We start from the raw sequence: 26,296 nt of genomic DNA, 5'->3' as shown, positions 1-26,296 counted from the left end.
TTTCTGATGTCGCAATACATCATACTTTCGTGAAATTATGCAATATATTCTACCCAAAAAGCTGGTGCTGGATGAACAAATAGCGTGCCTGCGACGTTAGGCTAAATTATTTACGACAGCGGTAATGGACAATTCCGCTTCCAACCTGTTGGTGGACCGCAGAGGAAAAGTGCTTTGGTGTACAGTAGCTTTAATGCTTGTTTTAAATGATTTTAAATCATCTAGAGTCCCCTTTGGAAGTCCCCTTTGAAGCCCTCTAGTGGGCCTTGGACCCCTGGTTGAGAATCACTGCTTTACAGGGTTTCCCATTTTACACAATTTATACTTTCCCCCAGGTTAGTATTTAAAACAATACTTGCCAGGTTTTGAGATTTCACACTGTAAATTCGTAAAACCTGGGCTAATGATTCATTTGTATATTTATGCTGTTCAACACATTTAACTATTTCTCTTAAGGTACAGGTACATTTTGCTTGAGTTTTTAATGCAAATTTGCCACACTGAACAACAGAAAGCGGCTTGTTTTGAAAGTGACTTCTGTCTGAGAGGTGCGTGAGGTATAGTGACGTGAGATCACTATAACAAAATGTCGCTAATGTGACCGCACCTTTACACTGAAACAAAGGGTTCCCACAGTCATGGAAAACTATAAGAGCTTTAAAATATGACTTTCAGACCAGGGAAAATCATGGAAAACTCATGGACATTTTTTATAGTGAACGTACACTTTTCTAGTTCTCCATTGCTATGTAAAACATTTCACTGGCAAGATATTGCTCTTTTAACCATTGTGCCCATTCAAATATTTTTGGTCATATTGTCCATTTTCGTACACAATACATTACTGGTACCTCACATAAATTGAAATCTGTCCCAGCTAATATTTTTGAAAATGCACATCCACTGAAAAAGTCATTGGTGAAAAGTGGTAGAAACCCAGTAAAAAGAGATTATTTAATGAAGCAAGCATGCATTGTTTTAGCAGGCTCTATGTTCATAAACAATCCATTATAAATCCATTAATATAACCATTATATTTTAGCACCACACTGTTTGACGTGTAATTCTCTTTCAGGATTAGTGTTCTGCACACACTGTGAAAGTAACTAGTCTAAAACATTACACTTTACATAGCAAGTATATAAGTTATAGCAATCGCAACAATAAAATCAAATAGCTTCAATGAGCATTTATCTCATTATGGTTGAGTGTTGTTTGTATGTAGAAAATCACACTTTTTGGTTTGTTTCAAAGTTTTATAATAGTTTCATAGTTGGACATTCAAAACACTTAGGTCTTCAATATCACCAAATTTGGTCTCCACCTTATATATCAAATATACCATAGTGTAGCAGAACTATCACATAATTTAAAAAAGAAAATAAAACATGAGGATGCAAGACGTGAAAAGGACTGGACACAAACACAGGAGGAGATGACAACGGGAAAACAAAGCCAGTTAACCAGATATATTAGCACTGCAAAAACACTCCACAGATCTCTCTGAATGTTCACTTTGGTTTACATCAAGTCTTTGAATGTGATGACGAAGGTTTGGAAACCAAGTGGAAAAAACGTGCACTGAAAACCTGTGGCCAGACATTTCACAGAAGACATACATCACACACAAATACACAACTGAAAGAGTGAACGGACCACATTTAAAGAAGAGCTGAAATAATGTTTCCTTCGGAAAATGGCATGAAATCTCATCCAACGGACACAGTAAACTGAAACATGCCTCTTCTTTCCTCGCAGCGTTCACGTTCGCAGTGCAGTTCAAAGATGGGACGACAAGATGTGAGTGGAAAAGCATTCATTTCTATGGCTCACAAACTATTATCCAGATAAATACAGAAAATCTGTTAGAAATCGAGTTGAAATGTCCACTTGCGTTCTCCTCGTAACGTTCGGGCGAGGAACGGAGAACCGACAGTTTTATTTAGAAAAGCAATCGTGCATGTGATTCGTAGATAACGCTTGTTAAACGTGTAGTGAATAATGTTTTAGTAATCTCAGTCTAGAGTCACACTACACAAATAAAAGTAGACATCTGCGTCGGTTCCGTTACAAACAGAACCAGACCTTTAAAAAAAAAAAAGGGTGCTTAAATTGCTGCAATTTTCTTTCCTATTCCTTCCACTTCTTTTTCCTTAAATCACTACAAGCATCGCAACGGCAAATTAAAAACAAAACGCAAACGAAAGCAAAGAACATACTCTGTAAAGACAAATACAATCATGATTGCATTCCTTTATTTTGCAACAAATTTGCCGCATTAGTGACAAAAACCGAAAAGGAAACCTCGGGTTTGTCGTTCGGCTGGGGCTAAAGGTGTGTGTTTGTGTGTTTCAGTGTGTGGGGGAACGCAAGAGGGCTGTGTTGTAGTGTCAAGTGCTGCCAACTGTTCTTTTGTTCACTCGTCTTCGTCCTCCTCTTCTTCCTCTCCGTCAGAAAGAGTTGGACAAGCGGCGAGCTGCCGGTAACCGTCCAGCCACTTCTCCACCATTTGAGTGACGAGCGGGTGGTTCCGCCTCCTCGAGCTCTTCTGCATGGCCACCAGGACCCCCCCCTCCGTCACACAGCAGTCCATCCACTGCCTCAACATGCGCTCCTGCTGCTCCTCTGTCCCCATCTGACGGACGCACACAGTAACCAATCAGAGAGCTTGTCAAGGTATATCAGCAGCTTTTAAACAGGTTCAGGTATGACGCCACTTTGTAGGCCAATCGGCAGTAAGCATCACGCTGGTTCCCTCAACCAAAACCCAATAGAGATGGTAAGTCCCGCCCATCCGTAAAACCCCAAGTGGACCTCTAGGTTGAAAAATCGTCAATGCAAGTGAATGGGAGAAAATAATTATTTTCTGGTCTCGTTTGAATTGTGCCATGAATGTGAACATATGTTGTCTGTGAATTTTTTATATAACTTTTCATGTTACGAGATTGACAGTATATGGTATGATTATTCGGCTAGCAGTTGTGGAGAAGACATAACGAGAAAGACTACATGTCGCCTGTGTGACGTCACCCCATAAAGTTGACTTACCCGTGGTCTTCGCCAACCTCAATGATTTTGTCCTCTCCCTGAAAGAAGGCGGTGAAGTGCACCAAAGACACAGCCATGTTTAGCGGGATCCGTGAGCTAGTGTCCGTGTGCTAGTGGTGTTGACGTTTCAAACGCGTCGAGAGTTGTAGTCCACAAAGTGCTCTCACACAAAGTCTAACCGTATCAAACTTCTACCCGCTAAATTGTAGCATTCTTTACACGAAAAGTTATATAAAAAAATTCACAGACAACATATGTTCACATTCATGGCACAATTCAAACGGGACCAGAAAATAATTATTTTCTCCCATTCACTTGAATTGACGATTTTTCAACCTAGAGGTCCAGTGGGGATTAGCGGAAGGGGCGGGACTTACCAGCTCTATACAAACAAGCTGTTACAGCATCGTTATGCTTATAACTGTGCTCTTATAAACTAGTCTAACTCAAACTTTCTGGGAAGATGTTTTTAGATGAAAACTGAGAGTTGTCGGAAGGTTATTGATGGTGACGCTGAAGTCACGGGACCGTGGTGTAGTTCATTTATAGCCTAGCTTTAGCTTTTTACTCCTTACTCTTTTACTTCATAAAAGTTGTGTTCATCTGTGAAAATTATCTTGATGGACACAACATGCAAGTATCATAAACTTTTGTTAATCACAGAGCTTGTTTTTAGCGATAATCCAAAAGCCTATGGAAAAATCATATTTTGGAACCAGCGTGATGCTAACTGCCGATTGGCCTACAAAAGTGATGTCATACCTGCACCACTCTATTTGGAACCTTTAGAACCTGTTTAAAAGCTGCCGTTGTGACTGGCAAACATCTGCACCACTCTATAGACACTTATGCACCAGAGAAACGAGGGCGCCGCCATCTTTAGAATATTGTCTTTTAACTTCCGTTTTGCGGTCGCTCTGTATATTTCTATGACATTGCTGTCCAGGAGTAATTAGCTTTTGAAGTGGATTTACTTAATGTAAAGTTAACGAAAGTTATCATGAGGACTGTAATGTTTAAAGCAGATGACTGAACAAATGTCAGTCGACCGGGAAGATTTTAAAACGAGCCGTTCATTAATAAACACGCAAAATCGCTGTGAAAATACAGACCGGAAGTCAAAAGACAACGAGCGCAGCGCTGAAAAGGGGCGGGGCTACATAAGGTCTATAAGAGGGCAACAGTCAGGTTACGGAAGTAAAAAAGCCATTCATTTTCTCCATAGGGAAATTGATTCTTAACAATGACTTATAAACTGTGAGCTACGAGGTTGTTAATCAATGGTATTTGCTTCCATTGAAGCCATCAGCCCACATTATTTCAACAAATTTTTTAAATATTGTGTTTAACAGTGGAATTTGTGGTGAAAAATTAACATAACCCATAACGCTTAAATTCACATTATTTTATTTGATTCTAATAAAAGTGCTGAATTACTACTCCTACAGGTCACTTTATTTGACAAATTAAAATTTTGGAGTAACGCAGCGCTGTTTCACTTTGGCAAAATTATGATAAATCTTGTAATACATTTGAGTATGTTGAAAGTTATAACGTTACTCTGTGCGTTCGCTCGGTGGCTGCTATGAGACAGTTGTTGCACATTGCAGAAATCTAGATCGATATTAGAATATCATGTTAATAAAAGCTGGATGACTTGTGTTGCTAAATGGTATGAAATTAACTTTAAAATATATTGTATGCTGGAGATAATGCTGTATTACTGTTACTACAAATAAAGCTCTTTCTGATTATGCCATGTTAGCCACTTGACAGAATAGTGTTGAGGTGGAGGAACAAGGAACAAACATGTGACTCACGGCGAATCCAGAACACAAACAATTAGACTAACCGTGTTGAGCTGTATAACAACGATTACTTTTCTGCTTATAAAGGTATCCAAACAGCTCACCTGCCGATTGTATTTAGGCTTCAAAATTCATAAAAACATCAAATGATTATCATGATGAATGTGTCAGAATCATAATCTTTTGTTGGTCACAAAGCTTATTTTCTGCAATAATCCTAAAGCCAAAGGAAAAATCCTATTTTCTTTTTGTACATACTTACATATTTCCTATTTAAAACTAAATGTACACAGTATAACAGTTAATAAAAAAAAAATTGCAACAAAAAGAGTATGATGTTGAACTTTTTACCATTTAAAAAACCAAAAACAAAAAAAACATATTTGGATACTAAAATGAATGGTTTGTTTGATTTCCGGACTTTTTTTTACACATCAATCATTAAAAACAAATGACTGAAAATTCGGACGCCGTGTAAACAGGCCATAACTATGGAAGCTTGTTTCCGCCACAAAATAAACATTTTAAAAGATAATTGCGACTTTTTATCTCACAACTGCGAGTTTACATCTCGCAATTCTGACTTTATTTCTCAGACTTGCAAAATATAAAGTCGCAATTGCGTGTTATATAGTCAGAATTGTAAGATATAAAGTCGGAATTCTGACTTTTCTTCTCGCAATTGCGACTTTATATCACGCAATTCTGACTTTATAACACATAATTGCGAGTTTATATCATACAATTCTGACTTTATATCTCCCAATTGCGACTTTATTTCTCAGAATCACGACTTTATATCTCGCAATTGCGACTTTATTTCTCAGAATCATGACTTTATATCTCCCAATTGCGACTTTATTTCACAGAATCACGACTTTATATCTCCCAATTGCGACTTTATTTCTCAGAATCATGACTTTATATCTCCCAATTACAATTTTTATTTTTTTTTGTTAAATGTCAGCTTTAATGATCAATAATAGCCATTCTAAAAGTATAAGTAGCCTAAAAGGTATAAGAAGCTATACAATAATAAAGCCAACGATTCAGTCAAACATAAGTCAGTAAAGTTAAATAGACAAACGTTAAATAAAGCTATGAAACTTCACTTTGCCCTCAGCTAAAACGTTTTGCCAGGGAACAAATTATAGATTAATGAGACAAATAAAATAAATAAATCACCCGTTAGATATACACAAGACGAATGTTAAACCACTAGATTAGAGACATCTGAGCCAGCGGCAAGTCAGCAGCACTAGCCGAGGAAAGGCTGTTCTCGGCGGGGTACGAGCGCCGAGTGTCCGATTGCCTGGTTCTCACAACTCCGAAAACGTCAGATCAAATTTTCAAATAGGCGCTATCTTTATAAATAAACCAAAGATTTGAGCTTTAAACAACTGCGTTCTCGCCTGAAATACTCTTAAAACTACATTTCGTGACACAATTATAGCAGTATTTTTAAATTATGCGGGATTTCTCCTCTGCTATTGACGCTATTGATCCTCGGTAAAAGGGGCGGATCAAGAACACATCCGGGGATTCGAACTGGACTTGGCTAGATGTGAACTTTGAATTGGAACAGTACTAGGGCAGCAACTGATGACGTTTCACAAGTCCACAAGAACACAAGTACAGACAAGAATGCATATTGAGAAATGGCTATTATCTCGCAATTGCGACTTTATTTCTCAGAATTGCGACTTTATTTCTCAGAATTGTGACTTTATATCTCTCAATTGCAACTATTTCTCAGAATTGCGACTTTATATCTCGAAATTGCGACTTTATTTTTCAGAATTGCGACTATATCTCGCAATTGCAACTTTATATCTCAGAATTGCAACGTTATATCTCACAATTGCGACTTTATTTCTCAGAATTGCGACTTAATATCTTGCAATTGCAACTTTATTTCTCAGTTCTGAGAAAAAAAGTCAATTCTGACTTGATATATCGCAATTGTGAGAAAAAAGTCGCAATTATTATTATTTATTTATTATTCAGTGGCAGAAACAAGCTTCCATACATAACACCTCTTGAATATTCATGATCTAGAGTGTTTTCATGTCAGCGGGGCGGTTCTCACCTCTTGTGCAGACAGAAAATGGATGTGCAACAGCTTTCGCTCGCTGTCAACCAACGGCAGGAAAGTGACAGTGACATCATCGTCGGTGTTCAGGTTGGCGCCCGCACCTCGATTATCGTAGCCATCGTTCTCCATGGCAACCAAGGCAGAAAAGTGTCCACGCGTGTAACCCAGGGCGATAGGACTCTTCCAGCAGAAACTCTGCTCCCATAACAGAGGCAGATACACACCTACAAGAAAACAGCCAAAGCAAACAGTAATTACACAAACCCTGTGTGACTGACCCCAAACACAAACACTGTGTTTGAAGTCAGCCGAGTGTTGACAGCGATATATTGATTGTTTCTGCTGGCAGTTTTGTCATTATAGTAGCAATAACAGCCTGCCAGTGGCTGATATAATAAATCACACAATTCTTGGCCGGCGTAGTCAAACAGCCCACAGAATAATGCTAATGTGCTCACACTAATCATTACTGTGAACACTGATAAAATTAATATAATCCTTCGACATGTGCAGTGACAGGATCTTTATAACTAGAACAACACCACACATCAACCAAGTCAATTATTCAGATGAGATTCGGCCATTTGTAGAGTTTTTAAATTAGTTTAACGCACACACACACTTTTATGTTAGATACTAATTTATTACGATTAAACAGCTCTAATTATATATACATATATATATATACATTTATAGATACACAATGTTGGTTATATTTGGTTATATTTTGTTTTTGAAAGAAGTCTCTTATGCTCACAAAATTCATATATTTCATATATTTATATATGAAATTTTTTTGATGCTTATATTTCATCAAAAAAGCAGTAATTTTTTTTATTTCAATTTAAAATACATTTTCTATTTGAATATATCTGAATATGTAATTTATTCCTGTGATCAAAGCTGAATTTTCAGCATCATTACTCCAGTCTTCAGTATCACACGATCCTTCAGAAATCATTCTAATATGATGATTTGCTGCCCAAGAAATATTTCTGATTATTATTAATATTGAAAACAGTTGTGCTGCTTAATATTTTTGTGGAAAACTTTTATTTTTTTTCAGGATTCTTTGATAACCAGAAAGTGTAATTATATTGTTCATAAATATGAGAAATAGCTATTGAAAACCGAGCAAACCACATTGTGATATCTACACGCTAGTGTAATGTGTTTAAAGACAGCTCACCCTGAAAGCGTGTGTATCCAAGCGTCTCTCCTCTGAAGCTCTTGTAATATTTCACACCGTACACTATGATGGGCCTCCGAAGGATGTGTGCCAAAACAAACACGTGCGTCTGCTCTAAACTCGCACCCGGCTGCAGGCAGAAGAAACAAGACAGAGAGACAGAGAAAGACTGTAACAACAATAAAATGGGAAAACAACTTATTTGCTTTACTAGGGAAACCTCAATCCTATCTTTCATTATGAAAAACATAAATCAACGTGAAACGCCATTTGGAAATAGGGGTGTGCACAAATAGTCAAATATTCCATTTTTAATAATTATTCGAAAAATTTAAAGGCACACTATGCAGTTTCCGTTTTTCTCAAACAGCGCCCCCTAGAGTATTTAACGTTACTGTCGTAAAAACCACTCACGCAGAGCCGTCTCTGCACTCTTCCGACCGCGCTTTCTTCGTCGACTCTGCCATGATTCACGCCTGAAATGTGTGCTAGTGTCTTCCATAGAGGCTGCTTCATATGTTGTTGATATATCTGATGTCGTGCCGTAAAGCAAGTCGTGATTCTCGCGAGATTTTTAAGAGACAACTTACACTGCATCTCTGGTTTTCCCAGAGATTTCCAGGTACTATCCCGGATTGTATCCAGAAAACATAAAACCACAGCTGTCCGAAGAGTCAATATTCGAGGATGGGCTGCTATAGCCAAACCTTTGCTCACTCGTGCTAATGCCAAATGTTTCAATGGTGCCAACAGTGCAAATCTTGGGCTGTGGACAATGCAAAGCTTGTATTGTTCTCTGATGAGTCCACTTTCACTGTCTTTCCCACATCCGTGCGAGTTACAGTGTGGAGAAGCCCTAAAGAGGTTTAACACCCGGACTGTTGCTGCCCAGAGTGAAGCACAGGATCAGTGATGGTTTGGGCTGCAATATCATGACATTCCCTACTGTGTGCTTACCGAACCATTCTGGAGAACCATGTGCACCTAATGGTTCAAACATTGTACCCTGAAGGGAGTGCCGCGCATCAGCATGAATGCACCAATACACACAGCAAGACTTGTGACAGAATGGTTTGATGAACATGACAGTGAAGTTGAACATCTCCCATGACCTGTACAGTCACCAGATCTAAATACTTCTGAGCCACTTTGAGGTGTTTTGGAGGAGCGAGTCAAAGATTCACAGTGACCTGACCGCTGTTCTGGAAGAGGAATGGCTCAAAATCCATCCGGCCACTGAGAAGGACTTCTAACAGTCATTCCCAAGACGAACTGATGCTGTTTGGCCACAAAAGGAGGCCCTGCACGATACTAATAAATGATTGTGGTCTAAAACCAGGTGTTTCAGTTTCATTATCCAACCCCTGTATGTTCTGTATGATAAATGGCGCACGCTGCTTTATTAAAGTTTTTTTTTCGTTCCCTCTGCTTGAGAATAAATGATTTTGTTCTGTATTTTTTTTGTTTAGACTCATCGTTTAATGTTTTTAACTAAAAGAAAACCTCAAAATGAAATGTAAGCTTGTTGTGTATATTGCATAATCATAAGCTTGTTCAGAAATGGTGACAAAAACTAAATGATTAAAAAATAACGTCTTTCTCGTTTAACTTCACTTAAATAATAAAAAAAAAAATTAATGATATTTTTGAAAAATGTCCATCCCTGTTTGCAACCCATTTTGTTATCACTATTTCAAATATACTTCCTCACTGGGAAATATGCCATGATCCATTTAAAAAGTAAAAAAAGAACAATTGTTTAGAGCTGGAGTGGGTTTTTACCATAGTTTTTACATCTCGATGAAAGCTTACAAAGAAAAACTTTCTGTTCCTTCAGAATAACATGCACTGATGAATCGGTCACATTAAAACCACATATGTGTATTACCAAAGTAAATAGGGTGAGTTCTGATTTCATGTTGGCTTCAAGCACAATGAAACTGTCCAAAAGGCTGTATGGAAATGACAAACTAATGGAAAAATCCAGCCCTCATCCTCTCGGTGTGGGATGTGTGTCTGTATGTGTGTGTTTCTGTATGAGTCAACTGCAGGTATCTCAGTAGGTGGTGAAATATTAATGTATTTCCTGAATCTATCAGCAGCAGTAAATCTGGTTGTTTACCTGACTAGCTAATGATAGTATAAACGCCCAGTCCTCCTGCCACTGCTCCTCCCGCAGAGAGAAATGCAAACCAAAGCTCTGGGAATACCAGGATTCCCACTCTTTCCAGCGCGTATAGAACCTGGAATACACACACATTATATCTGTGATGAAATCCACAGATGCAATTACACCGATTTAAATAAACACCATTGCAATTCAACAAGGATTACAACAAAGACAAGATTTTCTGATGAAAACATGTATGATGCTTCCCATGCAAAACAATACTAGGGTGTCCTGGGTAGTTAAAGGTGCAAATAGCAATTTCTGAAAAACGCTGTTGAGAGTGGATCACACCGAGCAGCACAACACACTTGTAGCCAATCAGAGGTAGGAGTGTGTCCACTCATGATGGGGGAGGAGAGAGTGAGCCAATCAGAGGTAGGGGGCGTGTCCACTCATGATGGGGGGGAGAGAGTTAGCCAATCAGAGGTAGGAGGCGTGTCCACTCATGATGGGGAGGAGAGAGAGAGTGAGCCAATCAGATGTAGGGTGCGTGTCCACTCATAATGGGGGAGGAAATAGTGAGCCAATCAGCAGCAGGGGGCGTGTCCACTCATGATGGGGAAGGAGAGAAAGTGAGCAAGAGGAAGAGAATATCGCTTTATTCTCAAGAAACATTATTTTGCTTTGCTTCAGCTATGATGAAGAGACATCCATTTTGGGGGCGGAGAAATTAAGGGAGGGGTGTGTTTGTTTGGGTTGATTTCAAATTTCAACAGTGTTTACTGCACCTTTAATGTGAACCCAGCCTACTAATTTCCTGTCTTACCAGTGAGAGCAGTCGTGTAAGCTATCGTTGAGGCTCTTTCTCAGGACTGAGTCCTTGTCGTAAATTCCCCATGTGGCCTGTAACACAGAATCCAGAAGGCAATCTCCCGCGGTTCGGTTCCACAGAGCATACAGCCGGCTGTCCAGACGTGTGCCCAGCTCCAGAGACCAGTTAATGATGGGAGACTCCTCTTCCAGCTCTGAACACAGAATACATCATTTTCGCAACCCGTTTCTTTGCACATCCAGTGATAAATTTCGTTTCTGCTAGCTGCCTGCAGATCTTCAGGGATGCAACAGAAATAGATCAGCTAAGGCATTTTCTAGATCAGTTTCTTCTCAACTGGTGGGTCGCAACCCAAAAACAGGATGCAGGTCTTTTTCTGATCTGGAACAATACTAAATGCAAAAAAATTAATTCAACCTACTACGACGTATAATTGTGGATCATTAGGACAGCAAATAGGCTGATTAATAAAAAATAAAAAAAGCTTCCCATATCTTTTGATGTTAATGTCTAAAAGGTTGTGCACCCAAACTTTACAATTTCTTGGCACACTGTTAAATTGGTAGAAGCTAGTTAAATTAGATGACAACGTGGATAGCTTGAGTTACATCTTCAATAAATATAAACAAAATAATGCATGGTAAAAGAACATATGACCCAAATTGTATTAAATACAGGTTTACTTGCAAACAAGGCCAATGTTGTGCCGAAAAAACTAGTTGAGAAGCACTGATCTAGATTTTCTCTTGAGAAACACATATTAGACTCAAAAGTTTTATATGTTGCCCATTATTTATTTGGTGCCCATTTTTAAGGTATAAATAAATAAATAAAAAAAAATAAAAAAAAATTAACTTTACCTTTTTGCACATCTCGATCCAGAACCTCATCGAACAGTTTTTCTTGAACATTTGGGGGAAGGTCTTCAATATCTTTGAAAAAAAAAAAATACATTTTTCAGTTACAACCCTACTGTATGTAAAATGGGACATATTGTGGATTTTTATTCCACTTTTAAACATACTTTTAAATAGTTTTCCTTTCAATCAGTGGTGTAAAGTATTTGAGTAAATATAATTAGATAGATAATAGCAACTTTTACTCTACTTCACTACATTTTTAAATAAGCATATGCACCCTTTACACCATTATATTTGAGATGAGTAATGCAATTACTAAATGCATTTTGCCAAAGCCACTTATAATGCATATATACAGTTTATAACATAAGACAGTACAATTTTTTTTAATGGATGTCTCTTAAAACATTAATTTTGATTGATCTATTTTTAAAGTTTACACCAAAAAAACAGAAGTCAAGGACAATTGCGCGACAAATATGATTCAGTTCACGGGACTTTATTTTGGGACATCAATTTCTATGGTATCTGCAAACAGTGAATGACTGTCGCACAACTCTGAAAGAAATTCAATGATGTCAAGGCTTTAATGGGATTGGTTATCAAGGCACACTTGATCCAAGTTGCCGTTACGCTTTCACCAATAGTAGAGCCACGGACCCTCATATCTCCCAATAACTAGACCATTTCTGATTTTGCATGGCACCCAACTTTTACAAAAGAAGGTGGGCATTGAAAGTACTATATCTTGTGCGTTTTGCCCTTACTCACACAAACTTGTCAACAAGGCTACTTGCACAAATATGAGTGCATTAGCAGGTAGTTGCTGAATCGCAGGTGTTTCATATATGAGACGAGGACATGACTGCAGTCGAAACCAGTGTCCAGTGCAAGCAGACTTGGACTATTTAATTTTACGTAACATTATTTTATTTATCCATCATACTGAAGAGACCTTTTTAAAGGGTATTGGTTTACTTATGCCCTTTTTGAGCACTTGAGCTAAACTGAGAATGAGTGTTTGTAGACGTTTAAGAAGCTGTCGACCTTGATTTATTGCAATATTGGAATGTTCAGTTTTATTTAGATTTTAGAAAATAAACATGTTATTGCTCTCCTCACAAATCAGTCGTTTCTTGTTTTTCCCTGGCATGTCTCTTAGGTGTGGAGCACTAGTGCATCTTTGAGCCTATATTCATTACAAGTAAAATAATTAGTACTGTTAAAATAAGATACTCAAAGGCTTAATGTTAATTACTGACTTGTAAATTGTAATGGAGTCATTTTCATCTTTAACTATGTTCGTTATTTTTTGTAATGTTATATTGCCTTAAAGCAATAGATCACTTAAAAATCATTTACACACCCTCAAGTTGTTTCAAAACTGTATGAATTTCTTTCTTCTGTTGAACACAAAGGAAGATATTTTGAAGAATCTCGATAATCAGACAGTTGATGGACCCCATTGACTTCCATAGTAGGAAAAAAAATACAGTGTCCATCAACTGTTTGGTTAACGACATTCTTCAAAATATCTTCTTTTGTGTTCAACAGAAGAAAGAAATTCATAAACAGGTTTGAAACAACTTGAGGGTGAGTAAATGATGACAGAAGTTTCATTTGAACACTGAACTATTCCTCTGAACACTCTTAATTGAACATTTTGAACGCCATTTTGAACAGCGCAAAAAACGACGAAAGCTTGACTGACCGTTTTTATACTTATGTTTCATTATACTTTTATTTACTTATTACTACAGCATTCTATGATTAATTTAATAATTTCATTATACATTGATTTATTTAGCTTAGTCTGTTAAATCCATCCATAGTGCACAATAAAATTGTGATATTTTTGGTAGCAAGATCCATTGTAAGTGTTTTTTTTAGTGTAAAAATAAAAATCGGCCCACCCTAAATAGGTCTCTGTGACCCATGTGGTCTGAAAGCGTGAGATCCCAGGGCGGGAGGTTTGTGAGTGATCACCTGCTGGTAATGTGAAGGTGACGAGGTCAGTGAAGAAGTAACAGGGGAATTCTCCTTTACGCCTGTGAAGTGCTGCCGCCACCTCTCTGCGGATCTGTTCTGTCAACTCAGGACACACCAGAGCCGGTATACACTTTGCCGTCTGCTGAGACACCTGAAATACATTTGCAAACAAACAATTATTTTGTGAGACTAATTCTGTTCTGCCCTCCCTTGACCCACCACATACGCATGTAAAACTCTGACCTCCGTGAGCAGCACCGCGAGCATGTCCTGTCTTTGGAAACGGATGGCCAGATGCACCAGCGTGAAACCAGCGTCGAACGCAGACGGGCGGTTGAGAATCCGCACCTCGTCTGAGGTCAGCTGACGTGCGATATCACCGCTTGATGACTTGTACGCCTCCACAGCGGCCAGATCTCCCTCGACTACACCTGATGAAAGTGTGCGTTACATATGAGCGAGCTGATTTCCGCTTTCACAACTCTTTCATGTTCAATTCCCATCAGATCTATAGGAGCAATAGGAATTTCCCAGAAGACAATGATGATGCTTTAGAGATCAATGAGTTCATACTTTGATGCAAGAGAGCAGACAGACGTAGCAGAGTCCACGAGAGAGAGAAAAAGTCAGCTTGTATCAAACCAGTGATGATAATAAAGGTTTGATACCAGCTGATATCAAAAGATTCAGCTTTTAATTTCCACTTCACATCACAGTTAAGCCACACTTCAAAAAATCCGTAACACTTTACATTACGCTCTCATTTGTTAACACTAGTAAACATCAACTAATAATGAACAATGCTTCTAGACCAGAGCATTAATTAAAGGAATAGTTCAATTAGAAATAAAAATTTTGTAGTAATTTATTCAACCTGTATGAATTTCTCTCTTCTGCTGAACACAAATGAAGATATTATGAAAAATGTCGGTAACCAAACAGTTGATGGACACCATTGACTTCCATAGTATTGGACTTCCATAGTCAATGGTGTCCATCAACTGTTTGGTTACTGACATTCTTCATAATATCTTCATTTGTGTTCAGCAGAAGACAGAAATTCACACAGGTTTGAAACAACTTGAGGGTGAGTAAATGATGACAATATTTTCATTTTGAAGTGAACTATTCCTTTAATCTTAGTCAATGTTAATTTTTAACATTTACTACTTTTTAAAATCAAAAGTTGTATCTGTTAATGCACTAACATGAACAATGGACGATCATATTTGTATTAACTGATTGATAAATGCTGTAAAAACAAACTACTCATTATTAGTTGTCAGCTAATGCATTAATGTTAAAGTTAGATCTTACTGTAAAAGTGTTACCATATCTAAAAAAATAAATAAATAATAATAATCACCAAAACACCAGCTGATTGAGCAAGATAGTAAGTGAGGAGAAAAGATCCTGCAGCATTTGAGTGCTGATCCAGACACTCAATCTAACGCAATGACTTTCAGACACTTTTAAAATGTGGCTAAATACATTTTGGGGAAACTGTATCTGCCACTAATGGGGCTCATCTCTCACCAGCGCAGGCGTTCAGGAAGAGCCAGTCGCTTCTCCTCATCCTGTTCCGGATCTGTTTGAGTTTTTTAAAGTCTGCCTCCTGCTCATTATCGCTGCCCACCGCTCCCGACGCCAGCTCGATCTTCACCTCCGCTTGCCCTTTACACATAGGGGGAGAGAGTTTCCTCTGCCTGCCCCGGAGACCCCCGCTCACCCCGCCTCCCCCCGCTGTCCTTACGTTATCCCGCTCCTGCTCGTTTACTATCGACGGGGACGTGGCGCTCTCCGCCTCTGAATCTTGTTGGGGCGGCTCGGGCGTGCTGCTGGGTTTAGGGTGGTCGCACACCACACACCTAAGACTCTTTGGCCAATTCTCGTAGGTGCAAACCGAGCACGGCCAACGCTGCGTGTGCATGTTGAGCCGATTCCGGTCGTTGTACTCCTCGCAGGGGTCCGAGGTGACCGGGGAGGGTCTGGAGCCCGAGTCTGAAGTCTGGGGGGCTTCCGACGGACTGAGCGGACCCTGTTTCGAGCCCTGCTGCCGCTGACTGAGGCACTGCGTGCAGCGGATGGCGCGAGGCCAGTTCAGGTAGGTGCACATGCGGCAGGACCATTTGCTGCTGGTCTCGGGAAGCTCATCTGCGATCCGCACCCGGGGTCGGGCGCTGGAGTCGGGGCAGATGAGCAGAGTGGAGCCCCCCTGGGTGGTGCAGAGCTGGGGGTCCAGGCTGGAGCTGCTCTTGAAGGGTTCCTCGGTGATGATGGGCGCGTTGTGCCTTTGGGCCCGACACATGGTGCATTTGATGGCGGACGGCCAGTTCTCGTAGGTGCAGTACTCGCAGCTCCACTTCAAGCCAAAATCTGTCATCCTCGCTCGCGCCGGTCACACCAGCTGATCGCCCCCCCTCCCTCCCCTCCGCCCGCCGGTCCTCCGTTCTTCACCTGCTTTCACTCGCTCACAGTCACAGCGCCTCCAGCTTCTCCTGCAATAATCACAGACAGGCAAAGTTTAGTTCTTGCTGGGAAAGGAACTATGCTGATGCACAATAATAGGAAAATATTTGATATACATCATATAAAATATCATGAGTGAAATTATTCTAAATTTTATATTAACAGCATAAGTCATTTATCAACAACAACAGCAGCAGCAATATATATATATATAAATCTATATATATTTGAGGTCAGTAAGTATTTTTTAAAGGAATTCATCATTTTTATTCAGCAAGGATGCATTAAATGTATCAAATGTAACAGTGAATACTTTTACTTTGTTACATAAAAATTCTTTTACAATTCTATATTCAAAATATTAAGCAGCACAACTGTTTCCAGAGCTGATGATAATAATACAAAATGGTTCTTGAGCAGCAAATCAGCATATAAGAATGATTTCTGAAGGATTGTGTGACTCTGAAGACTGGAGGAAATTCAGCTTTGCCATTGCAGGAATAAATTACATTTTAAAATATATTTAAATATTACTTAGTTATTTTAAATTGTAATAATATTTCACATTTTATTTGAATTTTTTACTATACTTGTAAGATAAATGCCGCCTTGGTGAGATTTATAAAAAACGTACCGACCTCAAACTTTAGTTAGAATACTATTTGGTTTGTCCCACTGGTTTTCCACTTTTGATATCATTTGATTTAATCCACAAGTTTAGAATAAAAAACCTGATTTGAAAATGTTCCAAGAGCATCTTGTGCTCCAATAGACCTTTTGAACAGATGAGTTACATGGTCGATGTCACACATTTGATTACATTTGATTAGTGACCTAGAAATAGTGCAGGATGTTTCAACATTTAACCTTTCTTTATTATACATTTGTCAAAATCATGAATCCCAGGTTTTCAATGTTGTCTTAAATTTTTGGACCCCACTATAATACAGTTGTTAACAATTAAATACAATGTTTGTTTTTTCTAAAGTACTAGGTAAAGATGTTACCATGCAGTAACTTTTTGCATTTGTCCTAAAATACCTTTTTTTTAACCGACTGTTATAAGCTACCATGCACTTGATTTAAATAAAAGTATATCAGCATAAATCATGATGACATGCGTGACAGTATGTACATTCTGTGCTTTTCTCCATGTCTCTTTATATAGTAACAGACAGAAATCTGTCTTTTGTCTTTTCAATCACATGTGTTTCCCTCTATGTGAGCGACCTTAATCTTTCCATTTGCTGCTGTAATAAAAACGACCACAATACATTTATTCTGAAAGGCTTTTTAGACCGGAAAGTTGTTCAGGACTCTGGATTATTCCTGACAGTCCAAACAGGTGGAATATGACAGAGATGAATCCAGCTCACTGGGGCAAGCGGTCACATCCTTTGACCTACATTCCTACACTCTCATTTGGTTATTGGACTAGATTTTGGTTATTAACATTTGTTTAAAAAAAAGGGAAAAAAAATTCATGATGACCTAGATTTCCCTGACAAATTTGTCCTATGGTGGTAACATGGTACAGTGTCATGAAAATGGTAATAGAGTGGTACTGAATAATTCACATATACAGTACCGGTCAAAAGTTTACTATTTTTAATGTTTTTGAAAGAAGTCTCTTATGCTCATCAAGCCTGCATTTATTTGATCAAAAATACAGAAAAAAATGTGAAATATTTTTACAATTTAAAATAATGATTTTCTATTTTAATATACTTTAAAAATGTAATTTATTCCTGCGATGCAAAGCTGAATTTTCAGCATCATTACTCCAGTCTTTAGTGTCACATGATCCATCAGAAATCATTCTAATATGATGATTTATTATCAATGTTGGAAACAGTTGTGCTGCTTAAATACTTTTTTCAGGATTCATTGATGAAAAAAAAAGTTAAAATAGAACTTTTATTTAAATTATAAGTCTATTGTAACAATATAAATCTTTACTATCACTTTTGATGAATTTAACAAATCCTTGCTAAATACATTTATCTTTAAATAAATGCTGTTCTTTTTTAACTTGTTATTCATACGGTTATAAAAAATATTTAAGCAGCACAACTGTTTCCAACATCATATTAGAATGATTTCTGAAGGATCATGTGACACTGAAGACTGGAGTAAAGATGCAGGAATAAATTATATTTTAAAGTATATTAAAGTAGAAAACCATTCATTTAAATTGTAATAATATTTCACACTATAACTGTTTTTTCTGCATTTTTGATCAAATAAATGCAGGCTTAATGGGCACAAGAGACTTTCAAAAACATTGAAAACAGTAATTTTTCAAACTTTTGACCGGTACTGTGCCACAGATTTTACATGGAAGTCAAAGAAAACCGGGTTATTACCGTGGCACGTCTATGAAAACATGGTATAATCATCATAATTGCCACTTTTATATTACATTTAGCTCTACTTTTCATCCCCCACATTTGGTCAAGAACAAACATTTAAAACTTCACAACAGTAAGTTAGTAGTGAACTAGTAGCCTGTAACGTACGTTCAATGTTTTCGAAGGGTCAGAATCTGTCAGACTGGATAGAGAGCTGTCAAAATACTAGACGCAATACTGAAACTGTACAAATACTGTCTAGATAGGAATATATCACATACCTCTTGTTGTTACACGACAGGAAAAATCTGGCTATAACGGTGAGAGGAATTTTTTTCTCTAACGGGCGATATAAAAGCATTTCCGCCACTACAATGTATCAAGTTCAAATGTATACACAGCTCAAATGTATCCGTAGAAACTCTGCGCGGATATATTGTAAACACTCTCGGCTCGCTTCGGAATTCCACACCGAGGTGTCGATTTCCCCCGAACTACAACAACACCATAAAAAAAGCTCTGGTGTTGGTATCGGCACTGTAAATAAACACATACAGCTGACTTCTACTGTACTGTAGGCTAAACTGTCCGTTGACATTTTCACTTCCTTAAAAATAAATCACCATTAAATAAATAATTAAATATTTCTGTAGCCTAAATAATAGCTACCCGAGCATTAGGAAACAAAAAAAAATAATATGCATGAATTTGCCCTGTTGCATATACTGTTACTGTGATTTCTCCCCTCCCACAGAAATATAAAGGCCCTTACCTGTCTTTGCACTCCACACTTCAGTTTGCAAACACTGCCGTTCCCGAGCTCGCCCTTCTGCAAACCGAACGACTGTCCTACCGAAACCCAATCCGATCGGGTCCAAATGCAGCTCAGCACCGACAATCTACCGCGACAGCAGAGCGATTCTGCGTCCGAACACCCATGTTATTCCTCTCCCTTCCTCTGAAACCCCAAACACCACCGCGATCTTCGGATCAAAGCGGCTTTTAAAGGGTTTTCAACACCGGAATTCCCATATCTGTTGCCGATGTTACCAATACTAACTGGCTTTAATGGCGGCGGCACAGGAGCGGGGGGTAAACCAAAATAAACCTACTCCGGAGATACTGGTAGGAGGGATATCACCTGGATCAGCGGGCACATATGATTGGCTCTCGGTCCGTAAACACCGTGGAAACCAATGAGGGCGCATTTCTTTCGTTAAAGGGCTTCACGGCATACTTCCTTCATAAGCAATAACAACCAGGAAACTGTTGCTCTTTGTCCGCCATGTTGGCTCCTAGAATACCATGGGTGGAATATTAGGTTTCACTCTGGATTGGAGCCAAAATGGAGTGTGTTTCGTGTGTTCGGCTCCACTGCCAAGGCCAGTGGGATGATGTCATCGTTTCAGAAAGATCTACCGCAGCATCATCTGCAGTGACATAAGGGCAGTTTGTCAATGAAAACAAAAATAAAAGAGTTGACTACATAGCTCCAGGGCCGTTAGATTGTTCTGCGTGAAGCATGAACAATCTTCTTTTATGTTAAAACAATAAATGTCGGGCACAGTTTAGATGAACAGTTAGTTCCATTTACTCATTTGTTTAGTAGTATGCTTTTGTACATTATCAATGTATTCGTTTTATGAAGGAAAGACTGTTAGCTTTAGAACACAAGTATAATTTATTCCTACATTTTGAATAGGCTATCTTCTGTCTATAACATTTCTTTAGAGTACATTATGTCTCTTATTAGTTAGGGTTAGGTTAGTCATAATCATTGACCCCCCCCCACCAGCTAATTATTATGTTTCAATTTTAGAAGAAAATTTCTATAGAATAATAATCTATTCTCTAAAAAAAAAAAAAAAAAACAGTGTTGCATCATTAGTAAAGCGTAACTTTGTCGCCATCCAGTGGTTTCAATAAACTACTGCAACAAGAATCAAAATCCATCCCAGAATCAAAAGCGAGAAAAAAATGAGACGTCTTATAATTATATTTTTATTACATATGATATATAAATATATATTTACACAATAAAATATATTTAATTATATTAATATATATTACAGGATATTTAAATTGTAACATTATTTCCATAACTAGTAACTATTAAATATATTTCCCCTCCAAATTTTCCTTACAATGACAATTTACTTTTTATTTTATGTCATAATCTTCATCTCTCTTAACGCGTCGGTCACGTGACACGCGAGAACCAATGGCGCTTGTCGTCAATGTCAAACTTCTAGCGGCGCGTCTCGAATCCCAACCGGTCCCAAGGACAGCAAAGGCAGACTGGAAGACGTTCTCAGCGGAAAACGGCTTCCTTTCAATTCTTATTTTTTCCTCCTTGCGTTAATGTTCTAAAGTGTGGCGTGAATGCGAAGTTGAGAAACGCCAAAAATGTAACGTTAGACTACAAGTCACTCGAGAGGAGGCAGTGCCTCCAAGTCTCTGTGATTGGCTGGTGTTTGCGTTTAACAGGCGCGCATTGCGCAATGGAAGTGGTGAAAATGTAGCGATTATTTATGAAAGGTACATTTTATTCACTCAGACATCATCTCTATTGGTCATGTTCGAATCGAAATTAACTTTAAATGAATTGTAACTCGAAATCAATGACTCGTGAATGAGCCGATTGTTGGCAAAATGGCAAGTAAATTGAGCAGTAAATGGCAGTAAATAAAATAAATATTGTTTCTATATGATTTTATGGTACTTTTATTTTGAATTAGTGTTAAAATGTTAAACGCATAAACGTATGAAGATTTTAATATGAAACAAATAATATAAGCATAAATATTAAAATATTGTTTTATAGTGCTGTTCTATGTGCCTTTATCTGTTTTAATATACAATATTATCATCAGCTATCATTACTGTACCATTGTACTGCCATAGTATTTTTTGTAAGGAGAGGGGGAAAAAGGTATATTTTAAGAGGGATTAGAGAAAATAAGTGAGATTTTTATTATCATCAAGGAAATAGTTGTATATTTTAAGACTTTTTGGCCTGATTTTGCAGACAGGGCTTAGATTAAGCCAGGATTAAGCCTTAATTTAATTAGGACATTTAAATTGCTTTTATAAACGTGCCTTCGAAAAAAATAAACATTACTGGTGTGCATCTTGAGACAAAACAATGCCACTGACATATTTTAAGATATCTCAGTGCAAGTTTTCTTCAGTTAAAACAGTTGAAACATGCATTTTAGTCTGGGACTATCTTAAACCTAGTCTGTGAAACCGAGGGATAAAGTTACAATCTATAAAAACGGTGTAGCTCTTATATAGTAAATATGAGTGTGTCTTTGTCTGTGTGTGTTACTGCAAAAGGACAACACTCTCTCTGATGTTGTGCATCTGTGCTTTCACACAGTTCTGCTTCCTCTCTCATCTGAAGCCACACCCACCAGGGGCCCCACAGCGAGAGCACCAGCCAATGGGAGAGCAGCACGGCCACTCCATCACCCCTCAGTTTCCAAGGTAACTGGGCTGCTCTCCTGAAAGGCGCTACATCATCAGCATCCGTCCATGAGGCAGGCAGCCTGCAGTGGATCGTATAGCAGGCACCTCCCTCACACAACCGCACTGGATGGGAAAATGGAGTAGGTAGTGTTATGGTGAGTACCCGGCTTCTGTCTTCGGCTCCTAAGGGCTGCTGGATTTATGCTTCTTTTGATTAAAAGCAGGGTGGATTTGAACATGGATGAGATATGATACTAGCAGGAGTTATAGGGAAATTGTGAAGAGAGAGAGAGCATTGTTGAAGTGGCCTGCATTGGAAGGACCTGACGCATGCACAAATAGTATCCACAAGGGGGGCCAAACATACATTGCCTTTTCTTTTTGCAGTATTCCTGTTTCTGTCTGCGTGGTCGGTCAGTGTGTGTGTTCTCCACCCGCCTTACACAGAAGCGTGGCCCAGCGCTTTCAGCTCAATAGCCCTGCTTGTTTGTTTGTGTTGAGCACGTTTCTAGGTCTCCGTTGCATGTCAGTCTGTATGGTGCTACAGGGTCGGGATTAGGGAACGCAGGATTTAAAGAGCAGTTGTGGTCCGGTGGGTACGCCTGTGTCATTGCTTGGTCATGGTCCTCTCTCCTTTAGATGCTGCCTCGTCACCTTGGGCCCAAACACACGCCCTGCAAAGGCTGGTGTTGCATGACACATGCTCTGAGATATTAGAATGGATTTGCTTCCTTCCTGATGAGGCATCATGTGTGCGTGTCCTAAGGTGTGGTGTTGCACCACAGGCTTACAATTAAAATTCATGTTTACCTTGGCTAAGTTAACTTGGTGAAAAAAAAGGACATATGACTTGATGGTTTTCTTCAAAGGGCACAGTAAACCAGTGCTCATCATATAATATTATGCACAGTGTACATAACAATATATACTGTACACATACAATGCGCTGTCAGGGGACACCTCTACATATAGTGAAATGCTTCAAATGTAATCTTTTTCATTATAAAATATATTATCAGCATAACTGTTCAAAGCTGAAATTGTAATTTTGTAGTATTTGGAAAGGAATGTCTTTTTGCACCCTAGCTGGTGTGGAATCCACAACCTGATGATCATGTTATCTAGGGTCATTTAAATTAAATTTTCAACGGGCATATTGTGCTCTTAGAAGACATTATAAGTATCAGTGGGACATTAATATGCCACAAATTCGCTAGCTAGCAATATTCTGTACTCATATAATGTTATCATTTTAATTTGTTTTAAACTTTTTAATTTTGTAAAACTGTCACTTTCCAGTTTTTAATTCCAGGTTTAAATAAATAAATAATAAATATTTTAAATATTAATTGTGTGATTTTACTATTATTTTTTTAACACATCATTTTTTGTATGTGTGTGTGTGTTTGTGTATATATATATATATATATATATATATATATATATATATATATATTTTTTTTTTTTTTTACCCCAATTAATCCATAAAATTTGTTAATCCTAAATAATTTGACTAAAATGATTAAAAATATGAATTATGATAATGATAATAATAATAATATAGCTGATTGCTTTACCTATAAATGATTGGCTGCTCAAATAGTCGAAATGTTAAAATATGTAATGTGTGTTGGTCAAATCAATTACTGATTTCTATATTATAATTAATACAATGTTAAAATTCCCAGTTTATGTACTGTATCTAATGGTGTAGGTGAAGAGTAGGTAGTAATATACATTACAGTTAAGTATGTAAACAATTGAAAGAGAAATCATGTGATAAATGTACTAGATAAAATGGATCTATTCCGTTTTGTTTTAGTTTTGTCCTTACAGTGTGCTTGTGTTTATCTAAGTTTCTTAAATCTCTTAAGAAAGACAGTTGTGTATTTCAGTCCTGTAGCTTTAGGCACTGTTGCAGTTTTGGGAAGCGATTCCTCTGTGATCCGCCCCTCCCTCTCCCACGAGAGCTCTGTTTTATTATGGTGATGAGGGTCTGTGCTTAAGCGTCTGTGTCTGTGTTTGAGCGTGGAAGGCAGGGGTTGGGTGAAGAACAGAGCACAGCATTGACCCCTGTTATATAAACCCAGAATATTCTGTGTAACTGTCTGCTTTTTTTTTTGCATATGAAGCCCTGAACACAACACTGCTCTCTGAGCTTGTTATGACGGGGACCAGATGACCCAGAATACTGGGGTGAGACCTGTGCTCTTGAGAGATAAGGGCATTTCTAAGGCATATTGTGTGTGTAAACAGACTGAAATTAGCACAAGCATTCTGAAAATGTTGTTGTTTAGCAGACTTTTGCTCAGGGTACCATGCTTTCATGGCAGATTTTGTGTCTTTCAACGTCCTGACGTAGTAAAACTGTAAAATAATCTTTTTAGCTAAGTGCCGAACCCAAACACAATTTAAGCCTGACATTAACTATGGTTTGTTTGCAGTTAAAAGCTGCTGTAAATAGTGATATATTTTTGGCTTTTTCCAGCTCTTTGGTGGTGGTATCATATCTCAATTAATTGAAGTCAGTGCAGTCAGTCTGTCTCTGTGTCATTCTGTCATCATTCAAACATAATGAGAGCAGCTGTCATCTAACTTCACCACCCAGGGTGTGGCAGCAGTCGGCCAGGCAATCATGGAGCATTCTCAGCGAGCTTTGAAAAATATTTAATAATGCTTTAAAAATGAGAATTGATCACCTTCAGTGTTGTTAAATGTTTCAATCTAGATATAGAAAACTATACTGAATCGTTATCAGCTATTAATCAATAATGTTTCCAATATACAGCGAATTTGAATGTTATTTTTATTTGATGTATATTTTAAGTAGTCATTTGCTGACGCTCTTATCAGTCAGTGTTTGATAAGGCATTTTAGGATACATTTACACGACAATGATGTACTAAAAAGGAAACGTTTTTCTTTTGCGTTTTACAGGGATCCACTAAAACGACTAAAAAACGCTGTATTATGCAGGCAGGCCAGTCATTGGTGATGCCACTTTGTAAAGAAACACTAGATATACTGTAATACACATGCGCAGGACGTCACTATTTTCACAAATTTGTGTTTTTGTAGTTTACTCAGAGATAATAATGGTAGTTTTTTAAAAACGTACATTTTGAAAGTGATTTTCAGGCCTCGAAAATGCCATTGTCGTGTAAGTTATTGGCTAAAGTTTTAGTGTTCTGTTTTAGTTGAAAATGGTGTCATGTAAACACTTAGTTGCATTGATATTGCATTAGGGTTTGGGATTTGTAAACTTCTGCACCCATGTAAGTTCATTGGTAATTAAAAGTGTAAATGAAGAACATTGACTTATTGGGATTATGGAATTTAATCATTTTAATTAGTTAATAATAATAACTATTTCTGATTATTTTATTTTTTTATATATTGCCACTCCTAGTTTCTGTTTGAAAAATAGAAAACGAAGAGCTCTGTCTTTACAGCACATGTACCAGAACTATCTTCAAATATGGTCTTTGACAACAGGCGGCCTTGGAGTCAAAAAGGTTAGGTGCGTCCCAATTTGCACACTTATGCACTAGTATGCCGTTGTAATAATAATAGTGCGAGTGGTGAGTTCACACACTACTGCAAGTGTGGAATATTGGAGATTTCATGCTCTTAACTGTCCTATTTTTCCGTTTGTAGCAAAGGGGGAGGGGCTATCAGAGTCCAGTTGAGGATGACAAAATATCCTTAAAATAAAAATCATACACTAGACAATGGAATACATAGTGCATATAAGTGCAACACAACAGTTAAAAACCACTGCCCTAAAATCATTGTTTTCTTTTATATATATATATATATATATATATATATATATGAAATATTTAACCATAGAAAAAATATATTATATATAATATAAATAAATATCTAAATATAAATATGTATGTGTGTGTGTATATATATATGTATATGTGTGTGTATATATATATATATATATATATATATATATATATATACACACACACACAAAAAAAATTGTTTTGTTTTGTTTTTAAGGTTACATAAATATTTGCTGAAACAGTGAAAATGATTTGACATTAAATATTGCTTTCCCTT

General features: G+C 37.7%; 2 protein-coding genes across 2 annotated transcripts in view; one reads left to right on the top strand and one right to left on the bottom strand.

The window, feature by feature from the left end:
- Positions 1–1,432: 1,432 nt before the first annotated feature.
- zranb1b (zinc finger, RAN-binding domain containing 1b) lies at positions 1,433–19,969 on the bottom strand. Its single transcript, XM_081394554.1, has 10 exons — positions 19,524–19,969; positions 15,468–16,429; positions 14,175–14,362; positions 13,929–14,082; positions 11,943–12,014; positions 11,077–11,275; positions 10,263–10,383; positions 8,141–8,270; positions 6,946–7,175; positions 1,433–2,635 (listed from the first exon to the last, which is right to left on the bottom strand). The coding sequence occupies exons 2-10, from the start codon at positions 16,312–16,314 to the stop codon at positions 2,417–2,419; spliced, it is 2,160 nt and encodes a 719-aa protein (XP_081250680.1). The 5' UTR covers positions 16,315–16,429; positions 19,524–19,969; the 3' UTR covers positions 1,433–2,416.
- A 2,282-nt stretch (positions 19,970–22,251) lies between these two features.
- Positions 22,252–26,296, top strand: part of akap6 (A kinase (PRKA) anchor protein 6) — a 178,597-nt gene continuing 174,552 nt past the window's right edge. The window contains exon 1 of the mRNA XM_081347605.1: positions 22,252–22,377. The gene's annotated coding sequence lies outside the window, so the exon portion shown is untranslated. The remainder of the gene's footprint in view (positions 22,378–26,296) is intronic.

Source organism: Scardinius erythrophthalmus (genome assembly GCF_964197995.2).
Source record: "Scardinius erythrophthalmus genome assembly, chromosome: 19".
NCBI classification, from domain to species: domain Eukaryota; kingdom Metazoa; phylum Chordata; class Actinopteri; order Cypriniformes; family Leuciscidae; genus Scardinius; species Scardinius erythrophthalmus.
Note: the sequence above shows the minus strand (reverse complement) of the source record. Positions and strands in the feature narration are given on the sequence as shown.